We start from the raw sequence: 22,697 nt of genomic DNA, 5'->3' as shown, positions 1-22,697 counted from the left end.
ACATATATACATATAGCCCTCGCTCAGTGGACGTCAGGAAAGGCTTGGGAGTTTAGATAAGTTTTTAGTCTTGACTTAAAGGAGTTGATGGAGGGGACAGTTCTGATGGGAAGGGGGATGCTGTTCCACAGTCTAGGAGTTGCAACCGCAAAGGCGCGGTCACATATATACACATAAGCATCTGCACATACATCTATATTACTAAATCTCGGATCTTGGCTGCGATTTCCGACAGAACGGCGCCATCATTTTTGGCCACCTCGCCCAGAGCCCCCCTCCGCCTTACGGGTGCGGAGGATTTTTCCCATCAATGACAAACCAGAGAGATATTAATGTTTAAAAAACATTCACCATTCTCTCTGCTGCCCCTGCTGGAGGGAGGGGGAGGGACTATAAAACCAGGAAGTGGTGTGCCTCACTCATTCTCTGCAAGATGGATGAAGCCAAGGGTAACGTCTCTCTGAGCTCTGAATAACACTGAACAAATGTCTACACAACTGTGAGTCCCCTTAATGTGGTTTGAAAATGAAAATATGGTTTGTTTGAAGTAAAAAGGCACTGCCTGCAAATGGTTGTTTGGGAGCTATGGCTTGAAGTTGAAAGGCACTACTTACTGCAAATGATGTGGCTTGGGAGCTTTGGCTTGAAGTTGAAAGGCACTACTTACTGCAAATGGTGGCATGAGGTTGAAAGGCACTACTTACTGCAAATGGTGGTTTGGGTGCTTTGGCTTGAAGTTGAAATGCACTATTTACTGCAAATAGTGGCTTGGGAGCTTTGGTTTAAATTTGAAAGGAACTACTTACTGCAAATGGTGGCTTGGGTGTTTTGGCTTGAAGTTGAAAGGCACTACTTACTGCAAATGGTGGCTTGGGTGCTTTGGCTTGAAGTTGAAGGCACTACTTAGGCAGTTACTTACTGCAAATGGTGGCTTGGGAGCTTTGGCTTGAAGTTGAAAGGCACTACTTACTGCAAATGGTGGCTTGGGTGCTTTGGCTTGGAGTTGAAAGGCACTACTTACTGCAAATGGTGGCTTGGGTGTTTTGGCTTGAAGTTGAAAGGCACTACTTACTGCAAATGGTGCCTTGGGGCTTGGCGGAGTTTAAAAAAAAATCAATGGCACTACTGACTATAAAACCAGGAAATGCTGCAAGATGGATGAACTTACGTCTCTGTTTGAATAACACACTGTATATTGATTTGAAGTATGAAATGGTTTGTTTGAATTAAAAAGGCACTGCCTGCAAATGGTTGTTTGGGTGCTTTGGCTTGAAGTTGAAAAGCACTACTTACTGCAAATGGTGGCTTGGGTGTTTTGGCTTTAGGTTGAAAGGCACTACTTACTGCAAATGGCAGCTTGGGTGCTTTGGCTTGAAGTTAAATGGCACTACTGCAAATGCACTTACTTCCTGTTTGCACTGTATATTGATTTTAGATAAAACGCTACTTACGGCTGTGATTTTTGGCCATCTTACTCAGTCCCCCCTCCGCTGAGCAGGCGCAGAGAATTCTTCCCATCAATGAAAAATAAAAGTGTTATTAGTGTTTAAAATATGTTGAGAATCTCTCTCCTGTCAATCACGCCCTGAAAGCCACACCTTTTGCGGTGGGAGGGTGAGGGGTTATAAAACTCGGAAGTGTCGGTGTGGCTCAGTCTCTGCATGATGGGGAGGGAGAGGTCATGACTCTGTCTGAGCTGTGAATCAACTGAACACACTGAATGTCTACTGAACTGTGAGTTTGGTGTTTTGTGTGGTTTTATGGTGGTTTCACCCTGCATGAAATGGTATGAAGCTGCATTTGAATTTGGTGGCCTTGAACCCTGCTTGAAGTGGAATAAACTGCACTGAATTTGGTGGCCTTGCATCCTGCTGAAAGTGGTATGAAACTGCACTTGAATTCGGTGGCCTTGCACCCTGCTTGAAGTGGTATGAAACTGCACTTGAATTCGGTGGCCTTGCGCCCTGCTCATAGTGGTAAGAAACTGCACTTGAATTTGGTGGCCTTGAACCCTGCTTGAAATGGTAGGAAAATGGATTTGAATTTGGTGGACTTGCACCCTGCTTGAAATGGAATTTCAAGGAATAGTCATGAGTCAAACTGCCAGCCCACCAGCCGTGAGTGAGCTGCCAGCAGATCAGGCTTGAGGGACTGAGCTGCCACCCCAAGAACCCATACCAGCACTCCAGAAAGCCCCCCCACTGGCCACCAATATTGGAATTGGTGGAGAGGTGGAATATTGCGTCGGGGGACCAGCCCTCCCATGTGAACATGGGACCCAACGGGTCCCACTTAGTCTAGTAATAAATGTTTTTTGATGTTTGTTATGGTGTTTACAGGGTACTATATATATATATATATATATATATATATATATTGTGCTGCTGAATTTTGATGCCCTGTTTCAGGACATATGACAATAAGACACTCTTAACTCTCGAAGTAAGGGGCATACTGCATGATCAAAGCTGAGGCAAATTAATGTTTGGCCACTCATTTCTTATAACATGTGGATCAAGTGCTGCATGCGAGTAAACAAAATACTCCAAGTACTGTGTAGGAAGGAACTGCAGGTGCTGGCTTACACCGAAGATAGACACAAAAAGCTGGAGTAACTCAGCGGGCCAGGCAGCATCTCTAGAGAGAAGGAACGGGTAACGTTTCGGGTCGAGACCTTTCATCAGACCGATGAAGAGTCTTGACCTGAAACGTCACCCGTTCATTCTCTCCAGAGATACTACATGTTTTACTGAGTTACTCCAGCTTTGTGCGTCTAACTGTGCTGCTGAAACTTGCAGTTGTGCATCCCTAAAAGATTTAATGCTGCAAGTAGGTATTGACCTAGATTTTACTGAATGGGGACCACTCCCACATTCACTGTTCTCATTTGCCATAGTCCTGAAATTACCTGGTTCAGCTCCTCAAGGCTGATCATACAGCCATGACCATTTTAGAGTTAAATTGTGACTCTCTGTGTGGCGTGTGGTCCTCAAACAATATAACTTGATCATCTGGATTGATCAGGACATAACTCTCCATGAAACGCCTCTGGAAAGCTGTGAGATGGTAAAGCTGCACTCCAGCCGTGATGTCTAGCAAAGTTATCTTGCTTTCTTTAATGCTTCTGAATGTCTTTGGGATTCACAAACATTAAAACCTATTCAAAATGAAACAACCCAAAATAATTCAAAATTATTCAAATTTAAGCAATCTAAAAATGTGAAAACATAATTAATTAAATAAATAATCACTCACAGCGAGTGCAAGTAGTTCAATTTATAACTTAGCATACTCTCAGTTCTCTTCCTTGTAGGTGTGCAATCATCATTGAAATGAATGGGCCTATTGATTTCACAGCAGGTTTCCAGCCAAGGTACAGAAGGATCTCAGCAAGCTCCTGTCCCAATGTGAGATTACAGATGGAGATCAGTGACAGAATGCAATCTGAAAATACCCACAAGGGTAAATACGGAGCTATGTCTGAGCCATTGTTCTGAAAGCAACCAGCAACTTCATTCTAATGATGGCTGTAAGCAATAATGCAGCATCACTCAGAGTTGGCAGTGCTCCCAACAGGATGATGCCACACCTATTAAAAACTGCAGGTCATAGAATGCAGACTAGGATTATTTTCCCCAAACCATGTCTAATAAAGCTCTCAGTTTCTTGCATGTTTGATGTAATTACTGATCAGTGGTTTATTAATATCCTTTTTTCATATTTTTCCATCAATATTTCAGCCAATGCAGCATTTTAGAATTTTACCTTGATGATCAATTAATTCTAGGTTTATAATTTTCAGTTGGTCATGGTTCTACAACAATCTGAGTTATCTCAGAAGGTCAATACTTCCTTGCGACATTGTAATGACACTGGGTGGTAATATGCAGAATTCACTGAACAATACTCTCTGAAAAATAATAGGTCTCAAGTGGAAAATAAATTCACCATATTTGGTTCCTTCTATTTTGGATCTGCTAAATGTAGTAAACTATATAACATCCCAGGAAATAATAAGTTAAAAGATCAATTCATTCCTATGCAGTCTAGCTATAGAAATGTAATTATTTGTTTGTGAAATAGAAGAACAGGTCCTTCTATTAAACTCAGCTAGGAACACATCTCCTAATGAAATGTCCAATTCAAGAAAGCCCTTGCAATCAAAGAGGTCTGATTCAAGCACTCATCCCCTAAATTCCCATGCTATTGCACATGCTTCTATATAGGAATTTACACTGGAAAATCTTTACAGGTATTGTTTTACAGGTATTCTCTCTCCAGCTAATCTGTGCTCCACTGCTAAATGCAATGAGTCCAGAGGCCCAATAGAAAGTCCAATTAAACAACATCTGATCCACAGTTTATCTGGGACTTCCACACTTCAGGAAACATAAATACAAGTACAAAATTCACCAGTCATCCAATAGCTGAAAGCCAATAACTTCCTGAATAAATGCTGGATGAAAGTTAGCACAATCCAGCCCTGTAACCTGTCCATTCTTACCGTCAAAGTTGATTGACCAGTTGTGTTTCCATCATTTTTTATTTCTATAAATAAATATGAAAGGCCTATAGGTCCTCTCAATTGCAACTTGCAAAGGCAAATAGTGAAGGTGATGCTAAAGTGGTAAACTTTGAACCAACAACAATATCTGGTGCACTATATCAAAATCGTATCTCAAAGTGCACTCATTTTTTACACTACTGTTTCTCCTTTGGATAAAAAAAAAACCTGCCCAAACCATTAGGTATGTACAACCAGTCAACTATTCATATCAATATACAGTTGCAAATTCTACAAACTATAAATTCACTTCATCCCTTGTGTCTCCATTCACTGAACTCTTAACTTCTAGCTGCACGCCATCTCTGAAATATCCACGGCAGGCACGTTTAACTTCAGTAAATCACTTGGCTTCAAATATGTGGGTTCATGCCCTGTTCTGCAATTATTATTTTAATGTAATTGTTTCATAACTTTGAAGATGTATTACATATCTTTGACCACCATCCTACACGTCACCTTTATAAGGTAATTTCACATAAGCTATAGCAAAGAGTGTAATAATTCTTATCAATAAGTACACTGAACACAATTATACATTTAATTTGATTCATTACTGGATTCTGTGAAGTCAGTCATCACCATGTCTAAGGTACACAAAAATGCTGGAGAAACTCAGCGGGTGCAGCAGCATCTATGGAGCAAAGGAAATAGGCAACGTTTCGGGCCAAAACACTTCATCAGTCTGAAGAAGGGTTTCGGCCCGAAACGTTGCCTATTTCCTTCGTTCCATAGATGCTGCTGCACCCGCTGAATTTCTCCAGCATTTTTGTGTACCTTTGATTTTCCAGCATCTGCAGTTCCTTCTTAAACACATCACCATGTCTACTTTGGTTACTTTTTACGACTCTTAATGTTGTGTCTTCACATTGTCTTACATCCTATCTTCCATGCCGATTCCCTGCAGGTACTGGACCTTTCTTCAATCCAGCTATGTGTTTGAAGTAACAAAGTCACCTCCAGTGATTTTCCTCATGGATTGTCGCCAAGTTTACACGTCTGCCACGGCTGTTTTCAGTTGATCTTGCCAGAACCTGACTACAATGTTTTGAGCTGATGTAAATAGATCTATATTTGTTGTGACACCCCATGTAGGATCCTCATAGCAATGTACTGCTGTCACATCACAAAGCAATTGCCTCTTAAAGCATCTAGCTCAACCTACACTTGGTTCAGGATAATAGGCAGTGGAGCAATCAAAACTAGTCTTGTAGATGCTGACTTCTTCCCCAGAAGTCACAGTCCCAATTTCTCCATCAGAATTATCAATGCCAGATTACATTGATATTCCCTCGATGCAGCACCTTGTGCTGAACCTTTTGATTTTCCCTTCATGGTCCAGCTGTTGTCCTGAAACGTCAGTGAACTGACTTACTCCTGTTAGCCTGACAGGCCTCTTGCTCTGAAATACATTGCATTGAAGATTCCAAATAGTCTCATTGTTCTGTGATCACCACGTCAATCTTCAAAATAATTCCTTTGACATGAGCAAACCATAATGAACTGTCTTTCACTTGTCCTGGTTAGAACCTAGAAATCTCATCCTGGATTATATTTCCTTTCACTGTCACGGGAAATTGCAAAGCCGTCAATTAAATAATGTTTTCTACATCTACTTTGTTGGAGCCTCACTCAAGACCATCTGATCAATAGTTTGTTTGGGTAAAGCCATGAACCCAAAGTGTGAGCATTTACAGGATCTCCACGTTGTCCAAAGCTCTGAACCTTTCAGAATCATTCTGAATAATTCAATAAAATGTATGACCATGATTACTGGTTCTTAACCGTGAAAGCTAATTGGACTCGTCTAAATCTCGGAGCAACCAAACATTATACATTCTTCACATTGCATTTGCCCTGGCCTACAAACTGACTTGCTGCTTGCACCTCAGAATCATGCACTGAGAGACAATGCTATCTCTATCCTGTCAACTATTCTACATCTTCCCTCGTACAAGAAGTCCAATGCATCTCACAATTTCAGCTACATTTTCTCATTTGCCATTGCTCCCGTTTTGGGAATCTGCATTGTCCAATCTACATAGATCTGGAGATTGCACCATTCTGGCAATTCTCCTGCCTGATTATATGTTTGTCAATTATTCCCTCTGCTCACTAGGATGCATGTACCTCACTTTTATTACTAGTTCAAGTTCAAGTTCAAGTGAGTTTAATGTCATGTATCCCTGATAGGGCAATAAAATTCTTGCTTTGCTTCAGCACACAGAACTTAGTAGGAATTTACTACAAAACAGATCAGTGTGTCCATATACCATTATATAAATATATACACACATTAATAAATACACTGATAAAGTGCAAATAACAGATAATGGGTTATTAATGATCAGAGTTTTGTCCGAGCCAGGTTTAATAGCCTGATAGCTGTGGGGAAGTAGCTATTCCTGAACCTGGTCGTTGCAGTCTTCAGGCTCCTGTACTAGGTGGTGGCAGATTAGAATGCCCCTAGACTGACCTTATATGGGACCTTGATTTTCTGCCAAAAAACTCAACAATATCTCATTTATCTGCAGCCCTACCACTAGCAACAATTTGTTTTCTGGTTCTCACTTACAGCCGTGCTGCACTCTTCAGGTTCATCTTCTAGGACATCTATGTTATTTTCATTTCCACCAACTTTCCACCTTTTCCCCACATAGGGCAAATGGGTGAGCCCACTCATACCCACCATGTCTGCTATCTGCTGATAAGATGTTTGGCTTAGAGGACTTCATTATTTATTTCCTTTGTTGACCATCTCTATGTTGACCATCTCTCAAGCGGTAACATTGAACACTAAATAATAATGCCGTACCCATAGCCTCTTTAATATTTCTACTTGCACAGGCATGAAATAGCTACAAAACATCCATCAATGAAGATGGCGAACTCTCAACTAGTAGCTGCATCTTTTACAACAATTTATCGGTCATAACACATGATACACAAAGTTCTTAAAGCTACACTTAACCTAAACAAGCTGTAGTTTCATTTTTGAATTTCCAACACCTATCATTTTGCTCTGATGGGGATAATTGAATTGCTCACCTCTGGATTGATAAGTTCAATGCTTGTTTCTGATGATGTCCTCCCCATCTGAGCTGAAAATTGATTGCTTGCTACAGGCTTCTGATCAGTAAGTACAGCAACTAAGGTCGCTTCATAAAATTCCTTGATGTCTATGGAAAGAAAACAGACAATATAAATCATGAAGAAGAAATTAACTCCCTTCAAACACACAATTTGTAATTTTACTGAATTGAGTTTCATCACTCTAAACCAACAATAAAACTCATGAACCCAAACTGAGTTACACTCTATCATCAATGTAACATATCCCCAAACCTAATCAACTTGCAATGTTATGGTGCAATGTTTGGTGGCATTAATATCCCATTTTGATAGTATGTGTCTTGGATTTGTGAGTGGTATGGAGAGGGGGGTAAGATGCAGAATAGACAAAAAAATGGAAACACTGATTTGAGTCCAGTGTTGCCATGTTCATGAGCGGAAATCCCAGGGGGATGCGGGGGGAGGACATGCCCCTCCCATGCTTTGAGAGATGGGGACAATCCTCTCCCCCCACATGTTTTGTAATCTGGATTTTGAAATTCGGTGAAAAAAAATCTATTAAAATCTCCGCTTTCCGCGAGACAGTGGGGGGTGTCATTGTTAAGCGCTTGTTAAATGTCTCTATTAACATCGTATTAACATGATGTGTCACCAATTGTGTTTTGACTTTCATTTATTACTGAAGGTATTCACGGAGAATTTCTTAAAGCTGTTTGATGCGGGTACAATTACCATTTGAACCAATTGGATGTATTGGTGGATGGAAAAGATTTTAACAGGTATTGCATTTAATTGGGTCAGGTCATTAAGGGCTCCAGTCGAACGGGTTTCCTAGCTGGCTTGCAGGTATGTCCCTCATTCACGGGCACTCACATTATTTAGTATTTTTTCCCCATCTCTCTCTCTCTCCCCCTCCAAGATTGGTTCTTCTGTTTGCCTTTATTTGCTTCAGTTTAATTTGTTTAAGTGTTATCTAGCACATTGTAGCTTTTGAAAGATTCAAGCAGGTATCAGACACTTTCAGGTATAGTCAAGCAGGTATCAGTCTATAGCAAATCACTTGGACCATCTCCGACACCTTCCTCCCCTTTCTTGATCTCACAGTCTCCATTAAAGGAGATAGACTATCGACTGACTCCCACAACTATCTCGACCACACTTCTTCCCATCCTACTTCCTGCAATGACTCTATCCCCTAATGCCAATTCCTCCATCTATGCCACATCTGCGCACAAGATGAGGTGTTCCATGCCAGGACATCCGAGATCCGAGAAGCAGCCGTCTGCACAACTCCAGCTGATGCGGCGGCTACAGCCCGGGATCCCTCGTGGAGGACCCGGGGGAAGAAGAAGCTTCCACCGCCGGCCCGCGGCCGTCTTCTACCGCGGGCGCGGTATGGACTTACCATCTCCCCATGAGGGGAGCTTCGACCGCCGGCCCTGCAGACTGCGGTGCTTCCGGCTGCGGCACGGCAGGTACTTTAAAACTTTGACCGCCGGCCTGCGGCCTACACCAGCCTGAAGCCGCGGTCTCTGGTTGGGAAGAGCCGATCCTGGACTCACTTTGACATTGTCCCTTACCATCTGGACACCCGCAGCAACGGCTGTGGAGGGTGGAGGTCTCGACCACGGGGGAAAATGGAGGAGGACTGGCCAAGTTCTGTGCCTTCCACCACAGTGATGAATGCTGTGGTGGATGTTTGTGTAAAATGTTTATTGTGGTTGTGTGTTCTTTATTACTGTACCGCTGCTGGCAACCCAAATTCCACCGACTTTGGTTGTGTGGCAATTAAATTATATCTAATCTAATTTAATCTAATGTCCTAATTCTTTAAGGAACGGGGGTTCCCCTCTCCCATCATAGACAAGGCCCTCACACTTGTCTCCTTGGTACCCTGCAGCTCCACCCTTGCTCCCCCTCTCCCTAGTCGCAACAGAGGCAGAGTCCCCCTAGTCCTTACCTTTCACCCCATCAGCCCGCACATACAACACATAATCCTCCAACGTTTTCGGCACCACCAACGGGATCCTACCACTAGTCACACCTTCTCATCGTCATCCTTTTTCGCCTGCTGCAGAGACCGTTCCCTTCGCAACTCCCTGGTTAACTCATCCCTTCCAACAAAACCACCCCCTCGCCAGGTACCTTCCCCTGCAACTGCAGAAGATGCAACACATGTCCCAATACCTCCTCCCTCGACTCTGTCCAGGGACCCCGACAGTCCCTTCAGGTTAGGCAGAGGTTCACTTGCACCTCTTCCAACCTCATCTACTGTATCTGTTGTTCAAGATGTGGACTCGTACATCAGCGAGTCCAAACGTAGACTGGACGATCGTTTTGCTGAATACCTCAGTCCGCCTGGAGCTATCTGATCTCCCGGTTGCTAATCACTTTAATTCTCCTTCCCATTCCCACACAGACCTTTCTGTCCTAGGCCCCCTCCATTGGCAGAGTGAGGCAAAACACAAATTGGAGGAACAGCATCTCATATTTTGTTTGTGTAGCTTACAGCCCAGTGGTATAAATATTGATTTCTCCAACTTCAAGTAACCCCAGCATTCCCTCTCACTCCATCCCTCCCCCACCCAAGTCGCAGCCGCTTCTCGTTTTCATCCAATAAACAGCTAACAATGGCCTGTTTCCTTTATCATCATTACCTTTTTGCATATCTTTCATTCATTGTTTTATATCTCTTTACATCATCGTCTGCATCTCTCATTTCCCTTTCCAGTGACTTTCAGGCTGAAGGGTCTCTACCCGAAACATCACCCATTCCTTCCCCACCCCCCTCCCAGAGATGCTGCTTGTCCTGCTGGGTTACTCCAGCTTTTTGTGTTTATCTTCGGTTTAAACCAGCCTCTGCAGTTCCTTCCTACACATAGTCATACAAGTGTTGTTTAAAGGAAGCATTCATCATTTCCAGTGGTTAATGTTTGCTGTCCACTTCGTGATATCACAGCTTTAGGCTAAATTCTAAATTATCCTGCATAACAGCATGTGAGGTAGTGGTCAGGATACTAATCCAAGAGACACCATATCTTCATCGTGTGTAGGAGGGAACTGCAGAAGCTGGTTTAAACAAAATGCTGGAGTAATTGAGCGGGACAGGCAGAAGGGGTGACTTTTCGGGAATGGGCGCCATTTCAGTCTGAAGAAGGCTCTCGACCTGAAATGTCACCCATTCCTTCTTTCCAGAGATGCTGCCTGGCCCGCTGAGTTACTCCAGTATTTTGTGGATATCTTCATCTTCCTTCCCTTGTTCTTCTACCACAAGCTGATCATGTTGAAGTTCGAAGCTATGTGGAGAGTGGGACAAAGGTGACACAAAAGTGTCATTCATTCACTGACCACGTGCTTTGCAATATCCATTCCAGTAACAGTCTTAAGTGAAGGAGTCAACTCTGGTGAGAATGAGTCAGCCAAGGTGAATCAGCTGCATGTGTTCTTCCTTGGCTAACTGTTATTGTGTACAAGTATGGATTCTCATGTCTTGCGAGATAATTCAAGTTATGCAAGTGGGAGATACACGAGTATGCTACAGTGATGGAGTTGTTATGGATAAATTGTTGGCTGTTCATGCAAATTACGAGGCTTACAGCACTGCTAACTGTCTTAGATGTTAGATAGAGAGATACTGTTGAAAGGTGAATAGTAGGTATGTTACAAAACCTACCTGAATCGTCGATGAGAATCTGCCCCCAGGCCGTGTGCGTGATTTTGCCGCTGTTTAGAGGGGGCGGGTTTAAAACGCGATTTTTACTAGGCTGTTGCAATCGAAAATGTTCAGCCTAGTAAATCATTAACGGAAAATCGCTGAAAGACCCCGTCGCAAAAGGTATTATTAGTTTTTATGGCCTAGTATAATAGTTATAGTAATTTAAAAATCACTCTCTCAACCCGCGACCTCTCGCAGCCCCAGGGTTTTATAAAGCAAACAATTAAAGGTATGTACCTTATTTTTACATTAAAAGGGGCTTGTATATAACCCTGTGTATAAAGTTTTCTATAGCGAGTAGCTCATTTTGGGCTCTTTATATCCCGCAGTATTTTTCTGGGCATTTGAGGCACAAATCCACTGCAATGTGAACGTTCTAAACCAGCGCGTTCACAGGAACCCACTAGAAAGCCGATTTAAAATAGACTTTAATTCACAGCAATTGAACACTAAATTCCTTCCATTTGGCCTATAAATTGATGTAAATGAGATTTAAAAATCATGTTTTATTGTGAATTATTTATGAATATTATTTGGACACTTGGGCTATTTAAAAATGTTAATCATTTATTAAGAAATGGATAGATGTTTAGATCTAGTAATTGAAGTTTGAAATTAACTACAATTGGGTAAATAACGAATTATATGCTTTCATATCAGGTCAACCAAGTAAGATTATTTTATATTTGTTTCAGAATGCTTCAATCTATGATAACTGAAAATTTCATTCAGTTCTCTTAATTTTTAAGAAGGTTATGGGCTTTTGACTGTCCTTGATCACAGCTTTTTTGTTATGTCCATAGAAAATCAATAGGGAACAAGATGCTAATTTCCGAGTATGCAAATGGCCATAACTTTTTTATTACTTGAGATATGAAAGTGAATTAGGTGTCAAATTAAACTTATTGTTATGCTTTATCTGATGGGATAAATTGCAGACTTGATTTTTTAAATCTCAAAATTTTGTAACATTGCTATGAATACAGGTGCACAACCTTTTATCCGAAAGCCTTCGGACCAGACACTTGTCGGATTTCGGACATTTTCGGATTTCAGAATGGAAGATTTTTAGCGTAGATTAGGTAGGTAGCGCGGGCGGCTTGAAAAGTCTGGAGCTGCTGCCTCCTCCCCGGTGACCGGGAGAATCATTGCATAAATGTTAGTCAGTTAGTTTGGAGGGATTTTATGTGGTGGCGGTGGTGGAGTCGGGGTGAAGGGGGAAACTTTAATTCTTAGTCCCCTACCTGGTCGGCGACTCCCAACCTCGCGGAGCTGGGGGCTCCGTCCGGCCGCGGGCGGCGCCGGTTGTAGCTCCGACCCCGGCAACTCTACCCCTGGCTGCGCGGCTCCAAATCCAGCGCGGCCCGCGGCCGGACGTCCCAGCTCCGGGAATGTCGGGAGTCGGCGGCGTCGCGCTGGGATACCAGCGGGGAGCGGGCAATGCCTTACCGGGTCGCCGTGCGGCAAGCTCCGGAACGCTGTGGCCGCCGACACACAACATCGCGGAGCGTCGCTGGATTTGGAGCCGCGGAGCTGGGGGCTCCGTCCGGCCGCGGGCGGCGCCGGTTGGAGCTCCCACCCCGGCAACTCTACCCCTGGCTGCGCGGCTCCAAATCCAGCGACGCTCCGCGATGTTGTGTGTCGGCGGCCACAGCGCTCCGGAGCTTGCCGCACGGCGACCCGGTTAGGCATTGCCCGCTCCCCGCTGGTATCCCAGCGCTGCGATGCCGCCGACTCCCGACATTCGTGGAGCTGGGGCGCGCTGGATTTGGAGCGCCACGCAGCCAGGGGTAGAGTTGCCGGGGTCGGAGCTTCAACCGGCGTCGCCCGCAGCCCCACCGGCCACAGCGCTGCGGAGCTTACTGCACGGCGACCCGGTAATGCATTGACCGCTCCCCGCCTCTCCGACCAGGTAGGGGACTAAGAATTAAAGTTTACCCCTTCACCCCCCTTCACATAAAAGCCCTCCAAACTAACTGACTAACATTTAAGCAATGATTTACAGATGTTTAAGCGTCTCCCGGTCTCCAGGGAGGAGGCAGCCCCTACAGTAGTACAGACCTGGGTTGACCGTGGGTCGTTTTGGGTCAAGTTTGGCGCCAAACGCGAGCTTTGGTGCGCAGACGACATCTGGAAAAAATGGCCGGTTTTCGGAGCTTTTCGGTTTCTGGAACACCGGATAAAAGGTTGTGCACCTGTAGTAGTATCTTAGTGCATTGAGTAGTGAAGTGGGATGTGACATTTGAAGGCATCTTTCTGGACGACCAGATGCATAGGGTCATTGAACTTTTTTGCATCACTTCATAAAAATCCTTAGGATTTATCCCAGCATTAACCTTCAGGGCCCCTGCCCCCAAATATATAAGTAGGTGTCGTCTGAAGGGCCCTATGGATCACTGCTGATGCATGAACTCACTTATTTTGGAGAATTCTAATACATTTGCCATGCACTATTTCTCTTTCATAAAACCTTGTTGACTCTCTTTATCTGTACTGTGATTTTCTAAATGTCTTGCCACTGTTCCCTTAATAATGAATTCCAGCAATAACTTCCTAAATAATACATTTCAGACTATGACTCTCTATTTCGCTGTGTGCATCAACAACTGGCAAAAGCCCTTAACACCCCACCCCCGCTCCCCAGCCACCAGCACTCTGATCAATTCTCACCACTGTAATACATCTATCAACAGCAATCAAGGACACACTTTACTGCCTCTCATTCTCATTCCAAACACAATTTCACCTCCTGCAGCAACCTCTTGCTTGCTGCCTTCACAGTAGCCACTAATAGCATTCTGATGGCAATTTCAGAATCAGAATCTGCTCTTGTGATCGCTCCTCAGTTCACATTCCACTCACTAACTTCCAGTTCGCACAGACGTAGCTTCTTCTCCCCCCACACCTCCTCAACCTGCAAATACGTGCATTACAAAGAGAAATACCCTGAATATTGCATTTTGCTGTTATTGGTTACTGGTTAATACTCACTGGTTGAAATTCTAACCAGCACAAATGAAGATGATCGAATGATTGGAGGGCAATCATCTCAGCCACAAGACATCTCTGAGGAGTTCAGGGTAGCGTGAGGGTTTGGAACTGCACAATAAAGCAGTTCACAACCACATGCTGCAAGGGATGGACAACATCCAGGCCTGTGTTGATAGCTGACAAGTAAAATGTGCACCATGCAAATCCCAAGCAATGATGATATCAAACAAACAAAAATCCAGTTATCATCCCCCGACACTGCACGGCATTACCATCACTGAATCCCCCACTATCAATGTCCTGGAGATGACCACTGAGCATAAACTGAACTAGAGTAGTCACATACAAAATGCGGCTACAAGAGGCACGGTGGTGCAGCAGGAGAGTTGCTCCCTTAAGGACCTGTCCCACTAACACGACTTTTCAGCGACTGTTTTCGACCTTCAAGCTCGAGGGCACTCGCCTGATGAAACCGCGAGCTGGATCGACCGTCAACACACACACAAACACATCGCAAAGGCGGGGGCCAGGGAAAGTGGGGGGGAGCGCTGTCTGAAATTCACACCCGCGATGAACAGGAAGGTAAAAGTCGGCTGGCAGGGTTTACGGTAAGTCCTTTAGAGAGCGCGGGGGGGGGGAGGGGGAGCGAGGGGTGGGGGGTGGAAGGGGGGGGGAGGAAAGGGGGGGGGGGGGGGAAGCGAAGGGGGGGGAGAGAAAGGGAAGGGGGGGGGGGAGAAAGGGGGGGGGGAGAGGGAGGGGGGAGAGGGGGAGGGGGGAGGGGGGAGAGGGAGGGAGAGGGGGGGGGGGGGGGGAGAAAGGGGGGGGAAAGGGGGGGGAGAAAGGGGGAAAGAAAGGGGGGGGGGGGAAAGGGGGGGGAGAAAGGGGGGGGGAAAGGGGGGGGGAGAAAAGAAAAGGAGGGGAGGAGAAAGGGGGGGGGGAGAAAGGGAGGGGGGGAAAGGGAGAAAGGGGGGGGGGAGAAAAGGGGGGAAAGAAAGGGGGAGGGAGAAAAGGGGGGGGGGAGAAAGGGGGGGGGGGAGAAAGGGGGGGGGAAAGAAAGAAAGAGGGGGGGGGGAGAAAAGAGAAAGGGGGGAGGAAAGGGAGGGGGGGAAAAGGGGAGGGGGGGGGGGAGAAAGGGGGGGGGGGGAGAAAGGGGGGGGGGGGGGGGGGAAAGAGAGGGGAGAAAAAAGGGGGGGGGAGAAAGGGGGGGGGAGAAAGGAGGGGAGAAGGAGTGGAGACATTTTTAAGAAGCCAGACAACTTTTAATAAAGTTTAGCGGGCATTTAACATTACCGGTCGGTTTGCCTTGGTTCTGAATACTCCAATGAGCCAATTAAAATGCCAGGTCAGCAAAGGAGATTGCCTACAGCTACCTCGACTGCCTAGCGACCCCACTCCACTGCACTACGAGTCTAAAAGAACCGTGCCGACCAATTTTTACTCGCGGAAAGTTTTTCAGCATGGTGAAAAATTTTCCTCAACCAAACCGACCATGCTGCGAGCGTTAGTCAAGCGCAAACTCTTCTAAACTCGCAAATTAGGTTGCAGCAGTGGAACAGGCCCTTTACAGCGCTTGCAGTGCCAGAGATCCGTGTTCGATCCCAACTACGAGTGCTGTCTGTACGGAGTTTATACGTTCTCCCCGTGACCGCATGGGTTTTCGTCGAGATCTTCGGTTTCTTCCCACACTCCAAAGATGTACAGGTAGGTAGGTTAATTGGCTTGGTATATGTGTAAATTGTCCCCAGTGTGTGTAGGATAGTATTAAAGTGCGGGGATTGCTGGTCGGCATGGACTTGGAGGGCCGAAGGGCCTGTTTCTGCGCTGTATCTCTAAAAACTTAGAGGAAATTAAAGACTGGGAACTCTGCATAGAATAACTCGCCTCCTAACTCCACAAAGCCGAGGCCTACTAACTGCAAGTCTCAAGTCAGGAGTTTGATAGAATACTCTCGATTTGCCTGGATGATTTAAGTTTAACAGCTTGACACCATGCAGGACACAGCCGCCCGCTTTATATTAATTCCACCAACAACCAATTCTCTAACCAGTATACAGTTGTAACAGTTTGTACTATCCACACTGGATGCACTGGAACAACTCACCAAGTCTCCTTAGATAGCACCTTTCAATCCAAGGACCTCTATCAGGTAGATGAATAAGGGCAACCACAAACCACCCTGGCTTGGAAATATATAAAAACATTATTTCACCGCCATTGGGTCAATTTCCTGGAATTCCATCACTGACAATATTATGGGTATACCCACATCTCAAGAACTGTAGCAGTTCAAGAAGGCAAACCAACACCCAATCCCTTCTTAAGAGCAACTAGGAATGGACAATTACATGCTGGCTCAGAATATGAGACCCATATTCCATGAATGATTAAAAAAAAAACTTTGCCTCCAGGCAAAATAGCCCATGTAAACACATACAGATGGGGACAAACACTCATGTAGGGATAAGGCATGGAGCAACCCAATCCACATGCAGATGAAGTAGTAAGTTCAGTGAGACAGTTAAGTAGTGTTTGGAGTCAGTAGTTGCACAACTTCTGTGAACAAAAGAAAAAATTCACAGCCACCTTCACAGAATCTAGCGTTAGGCATTTGTCCCTTCTATGAACATATAATGGAGAAGGACATACCTGGTGTCTATGCAGTACCATCTATGCTATCCCTCCCAAGCACCAACAGTCCACGTGGATAAGACAGCAAGGTCTGCATCTGGGGAGTGTCTGACACAAGTAGGGTTTGGTAAAGACTGAGCCTGAGACCTGAAGACAGCTCACAGCAGGCAAGATCATTCCTATGGAGCATGCCAGAGAAGATAATGAAGGGCTCAACCAACAAGATCAACCTACAAGATGTTTGACATAAACGCAAATGTAACGTCGTATGGCCATAAGTGATAGGAGAAAAATTAGGCCATTCGGCCCATCTAGTCTACTTCGACATTCAATCATGGCTGATCTATCTCTCCCTCCTAACTCCATTCTCCTACCTTCACTCCATGATCCCCGACACCCGTACTGATCAAGATTCTATCTATCTCTGCCTTAAAAATATCAATTGACAACCTCCACAGCCTGTGTGTGTGTGTGTGTGTGTGTGTGTGTGTGTGTGTGTGTGTGTGTGTGTGTGTGTGTGTGTGTGTGTGTGTGTGTGTGTGTGTGTGTGTGTGTGTGCGCGCGTGCGTGTTTGTTTGGTGGAGTCTGATGGGAGAAGCGCCGGCACCAAGAGCGAGGGAACACGCGGACAGACGGACGAATGCAACGACCATATAGCGGAATTGGTGACATTTCGGGCCGAGACCCTTCTGCAAATTGACAGTCAAGGGAAGGGGAAACAGGAGGGATAGGCATATCTTCCATTCATTTGTCCTTAGTACCGTCTATATATCTCTTGTTCCTCTTTCCTCTGACTCGGTCTGAAGAAGGGTCTCGACCCGAAACGTCATATATTACACTCTATGATCGTTCCTTTTGTTCATCTGTCCGCTCGTTCGCTCGCCCTTGGATTAAGTAGCGCAGGATAAAGCTGCGAATTTACGCACAGGATGGAAACTGGAAGCTGAAAACTACGGGAACGTTGTCCCCCTGGGTACCCCCCCCCCCCCATTTCCATCACTGATCCCAACAATGCAGTGGGATGTGCTTGGACATTATACTGTAATTGTTCCCACTTGAGCTGAATAAGTCCATCATTTTTTTGATTTTTGCTTTAAAATCGCTACACCACTTCCGTCATTCTCACTCCACTCAATGGGGAACTTCTATCTTCACCAAAAGTGCTATTTGAAAGGAATGCTTGGCCTTCTTTCTGTGCGCTCATACTTGGCAGCACAAAATCAGCATGATGTTCGAATACAAAATTACACGCCTAAGTTCACAAGTAATTACAAACACAAAAGAAAATCAGGACAATTGTCTCAGGCCTTGTAGAATAAAAAGCTGCATTCTTATTTCCATTCAACATAGTGCCTGAACTGTATTTCCCTGTTCCTCCAGTGTTGTGAGAGTGAATGGCACGCCAGAGTACAACCACAGGTCGTTTTAGTGAATGAAGCTGAACAATACTCTTGCTACTTCCTGAAATCCGAAGTGGAATTATCTCACAAAATCATAATGCTGGCTAAAAATGGATGAAAGGGCGACAATGTCAATTGACCACATTCATAATAAATTACTCTTTTGTCCAGTCATAACTCAGGTTTTGTCTGATAACAATATTGCCTACATGTTTCCCTGCTGTTTGCTTCTAAAAGAGAACAATGTCAAATAAATAGAGGATTATAGCTGCATACTTTTATACAGGTTGCGAGGCTGGACACATTGATAACTGCTACACTCAGTGGGCAAATTAAAGACCTTTATATCTACAAAGCCTATACATTGGCATCTATGGCCTTGGGCTGTGCCCAGGGGTGGGGGCTTGCGGCGTCACTCGCACACTAACCATCCCCCTCACACACCACTAACCCCCTCCCCTTGATATTATATTAATATTATTCATTTGCTCCTTTGCCCCCCATCCCCTGTCCTATCCACTCACGCATAGCCCCCAACTGTGCAGGCGTGGTTTGAGAGGGTAGAGAGGTGGAGAGGGTGTAGAGAGGACAGAGGGAGGGGGAGGGGAGTAGGGATTGAGCGGTGGGGAGGGGGGGGGGGGGGGGGTGCGGGCGTCACGGGGGACGTCATAATTTGAAGCTGGTGCTTTTAATTTCAAAGTCGTTCCATGTTTTTAAACTTTAATCAGTAATAAGTCGAGAAATAAAGCATGAAATATTCAGATAAGGCGTTCACGGCCTCGACGGGAAAAATTTCAACCAGAAAATGATATCGTTACTGCGTAGTTTTTCGCGAAGATATAAAGACAACCACATATACACATACATATACACACTAACAAGATCAGAGTTTTAATATGTATATGGTAGATAATGTTTACATTTTATTGTCATATATGTGGCACAGTTTCTGATTTTCATCAGATTATCATTTTTTAGATCTTTATTCTGGACATCTTTACTTTGGACGTCTTTATTCTGAATATTCCGAATTCTTTTTTAAAATTCAGTCACTTAGAAAAGTATGGCAGATGACAATTTTTCTTAGCAATTTAAAACATCAATATAGCATACCAACTCTTGGATAGCAATCGAATGCTGTGATTTTCGTAAGGGTTTTCCATTATAAATGTGGACATAGGAATTGATATCGTGGAGAAAGTTGACACACAACTTGCCAACGATATCACTTTCCCCAAAAGAAAAAAAATCACATTAAGTTTGATAACAGGAATAATGTTGAATATCTTACACTAAAGAACTGCCTTCTTTCACCGTCTTAATAAATCAACTTAAAATGGCCAACTACTGTTGGCAATCAGGAACATTGCTGAGCCCTACTAAATCAATAGAAGTGCTCAATGAGTGGCTATTGTATCAGCTCTATATTTAGAACTAGCGACTAGATATTTGAAAATTATGCAAAATGGGTACATTTCATCCACATTAAATCCATACTCCAGTGCTAATATGACTGTGATTCTTCTTCATGAAAATAACTTTTATTAAGATTCTCCCATTTCTTTTTCATAAGGTTAAATATGGTGAGAAATGTAAATGCCGCCATGTTCGATTATTAAAATAGCTGCCTGTTTCTCCTTGTCACGCTCTGCTGGTTCATGTTTCCCTTCCCATTGCTTTTATTCGTCATTATTATTATTATTATTATTATTATTATAATTATTATTAATAACCTGCTTTTACCTCTCCCTTTCCATTTTCTTTGTTCTCCCACTCACTCTCTCTACCCCACAGAAGCTAACCAACTAGGATAAAATCAAAATTTCAAATGTTAGTAACATGATGCTTAGTTTATCAAATATGTCTAACGCCGTGTGCTTAAAGAATAAATGCTCTCTTGCTGATTAATGCACTGTGCAGTGACCCAGTCAAGTTCAGAATAATGAAAATAAATATTAGCTTCTCACTGATTAAAATTTTATCTTTGGACAAGCAATTTATTTCAACATCAGCTAAGCAGCAAACACCAATTTTGGTAGCAGGATGCTGATAAAAAATATTAAAAATAATGTAGTTATAATTTAAAAACCCAAATTACTTGTGAGGTTCAATAAACACAATGTATTCATTCTGCACTTGAATGTGTCCCATTGAAGCAATGTACTGTCATCTGGCACCATCCTGTGGAGAAGAGGTGTAACAATAGCAAACTGCACATTTTGAAATATGCATGAGAAGCACATTGGATGCTCAAATAACAAAATGCATACTCAGGCAAATATATCTTGAAGGTAATAAAAGCAGGAAACATCTATGGAGCATTATGTACAAAATCTTAGATGGAACCACGAGAGGATTCTAAACCAAATGACTAAAGGATTGATGAAGAGGTAGATTTTAAGGAGGGCAAAGGAGTGAGGAGCAGAAGAAAGGCAGAATCATTTAGGGAGGGAGTTATGGAGCTAAGAGCACTGATAGCTGATGGCTCAGGCATTAACAATGGAGCATCAGTGGCTGGCTCAAGATGTAAGAATTCGAGGAGTGCATATGTCATGTCAGGTTATGCAGAGAGGAGATAAGAGAAATTGATGGTGGTGGTTGTGGGGGAGGTGGGTGAAGGGGGTTGGTGGATGGTGTGATTGAAGACAAAAATGACATTGAAAATGAGGCATTAATTAACCTGGAAATGGAGGTCAGCAAGCACTAGGGTGATGAATGAACTGAAAGCTCATGAAAGGATGGAAATGGAAGAGGCATGATGTTTTATTTGACCTAGAGTTAATGAAGGTTAGAGGAATGGAAGTCATCCAGATGTGCAAAGGAATTTTCAAGTCAATAGTATCTAAGTGATGGATGAGGTTTTCAGGTATACTTGGGCAAAGGCAAGGGTGGCATCGAGTGCTTATTAATGTGAAAAGATGCTGATTCTATGAGATATGCACGTGGAGTTGGAAACTCATTTGGACATAATAGAAATGCCCAAAGCTCAACTTGTCACATAATTTAAAATATCGCATTTTGAATAGCCAATGTGCAAGACCAAGGTACAATAGATTTCATCTCTTTTAACATTGATACAAAAGACCTGTCAAAAATCACTTTGGAAGTAAAAAGGGTAAAGGTTAATTAGAATTGTGTAAGCACGACTGTGAAGCTGATTAATTGCCCTGCGAAGGAAGCTAAGCTTTCCTGATACTTCTTTCCTTAAATTCCATAGCTTAGACTTATAAAGCAATGTGGTTTATTATTCACAGCTTAACTGGCCTTTTATGATGCTTTGGCAGACAAAAGTATTGGCCAGTATTCCAGTGTGCAGTTAGACATAAATTATATTCATTTTTTAATCTGCAGAAGACCACGAAATGCCACAAAATGCATTTTGTTGTCTCTGTACTGTACACTGACAATGACAATTAAATTAAATTAATTGAATCTGACCACACCATATAACATGTGCAAAAATGAACATTTCTTGTAAAGGTTCATTGAATATAGAAACATAGAAAATAGGTGCAGGAGGAGGCACTTCGGCCCTTCGAGCCAGCACCGCCATTCATTGTGATCATGGCTGATAGTCCCCTGTCAATAACCCGTGCCTGCCTTCTCCCCATATCCCTTGACTCCACTAGCCCCTAGAGCTCTATCTAACTCTCTCTTAAATTCATCCAGTGACTTGGCCTCCACTGCCCTCTGTGGCAGGGAATTCCATAAATTCATAACTCTCTGGGTGAAAAAGTTTTTTCTCACCTCAGTCTTAAATGACCTCCCCTTTATTCTAAGACTGTGGCCCCTGGTTCTGGACTCGCCCAACATTGGGAACATTTTTCCTGCATCTAGCTTGTCCAGTCCTTTTATAATTTTATATGTTTCTATGAGATCCCCTCTTGTTTCTATAATAGGCTGTGTCTGGCCAATGAGCCTTTGGTTCAAGCCACCGTGAGAAAAATCTTCAGACAAATCTGGGACTAGATCAAGGATCTATGATGATGGTTGGCACCCAACAAAATGCTTTTCACTGTACCTCGGTACAAGTGACAATAAACTCTACTTAAACTGAATAGAACCGTATAGGTTTAAAATCAATATGAAAAGTATGGGGATGCACCAATCAGAGCAGATGGGTTGCAATGGTTTGATGGAGGGTTAGCTGCCAAGGTTCAAGGTGTAGGCTTGGAATTCAGGGGAGCAGTAGCGGTGCTGTTGCTTGTGATGGGGGGGAAACGTGGAAAGGTGAAGTGCCTTGGGATCATTCTTGTAAACCTCCTTGGAACCCTCTCCAGAGCCAGGACACCCTTCCTCAGATATGGTGCCCATAATTGCTCACAAT

At 43.8% G+C, this 22,697-nt stretch overlaps 1 protein-coding gene across 6 annotated transcripts in view; it reads right to left on the bottom strand.

Moving 5' to 3' along the window:
* Positions 1-22,697, bottom strand: part of dlg3 (discs, large homolog 3 (Drosophila)) — a 389,240-nt gene that overhangs the window by 338,314 nt on the left and 28,229 nt on the right. For all 6 annotated transcript variants that reach the window (XM_055643654.1, XM_055643656.1, XM_055643657.1 and 3 more), the window contains one exon: positions 7,613-7,743. In XM_055643654.1, coding sequence (XP_055499629.1) covers positions 7,613-7,743 — 131 coding nt within the window. Of the gene's footprint in view, positions 1-7,612; positions 7,744-22,697 lie in introns of those variants that run through there.

The sequence above is a fragment of the Leucoraja erinacea genome, chromosome 12 (assembly GCF_028641065.1).
Source record: "Leucoraja erinacea ecotype New England chromosome 12, Leri_hhj_1, whole genome shotgun sequence".
In the NCBI taxonomy this organism is placed as follows: domain Eukaryota; kingdom Metazoa; phylum Chordata; class Chondrichthyes; order Rajiformes; family Rajidae; genus Leucoraja; species Leucoraja erinaceus.
The sequence above is the reverse complement of the archived record's forward strand: the minus strand, read 5'-3'. Positions and strand labels throughout refer to the sequence as shown.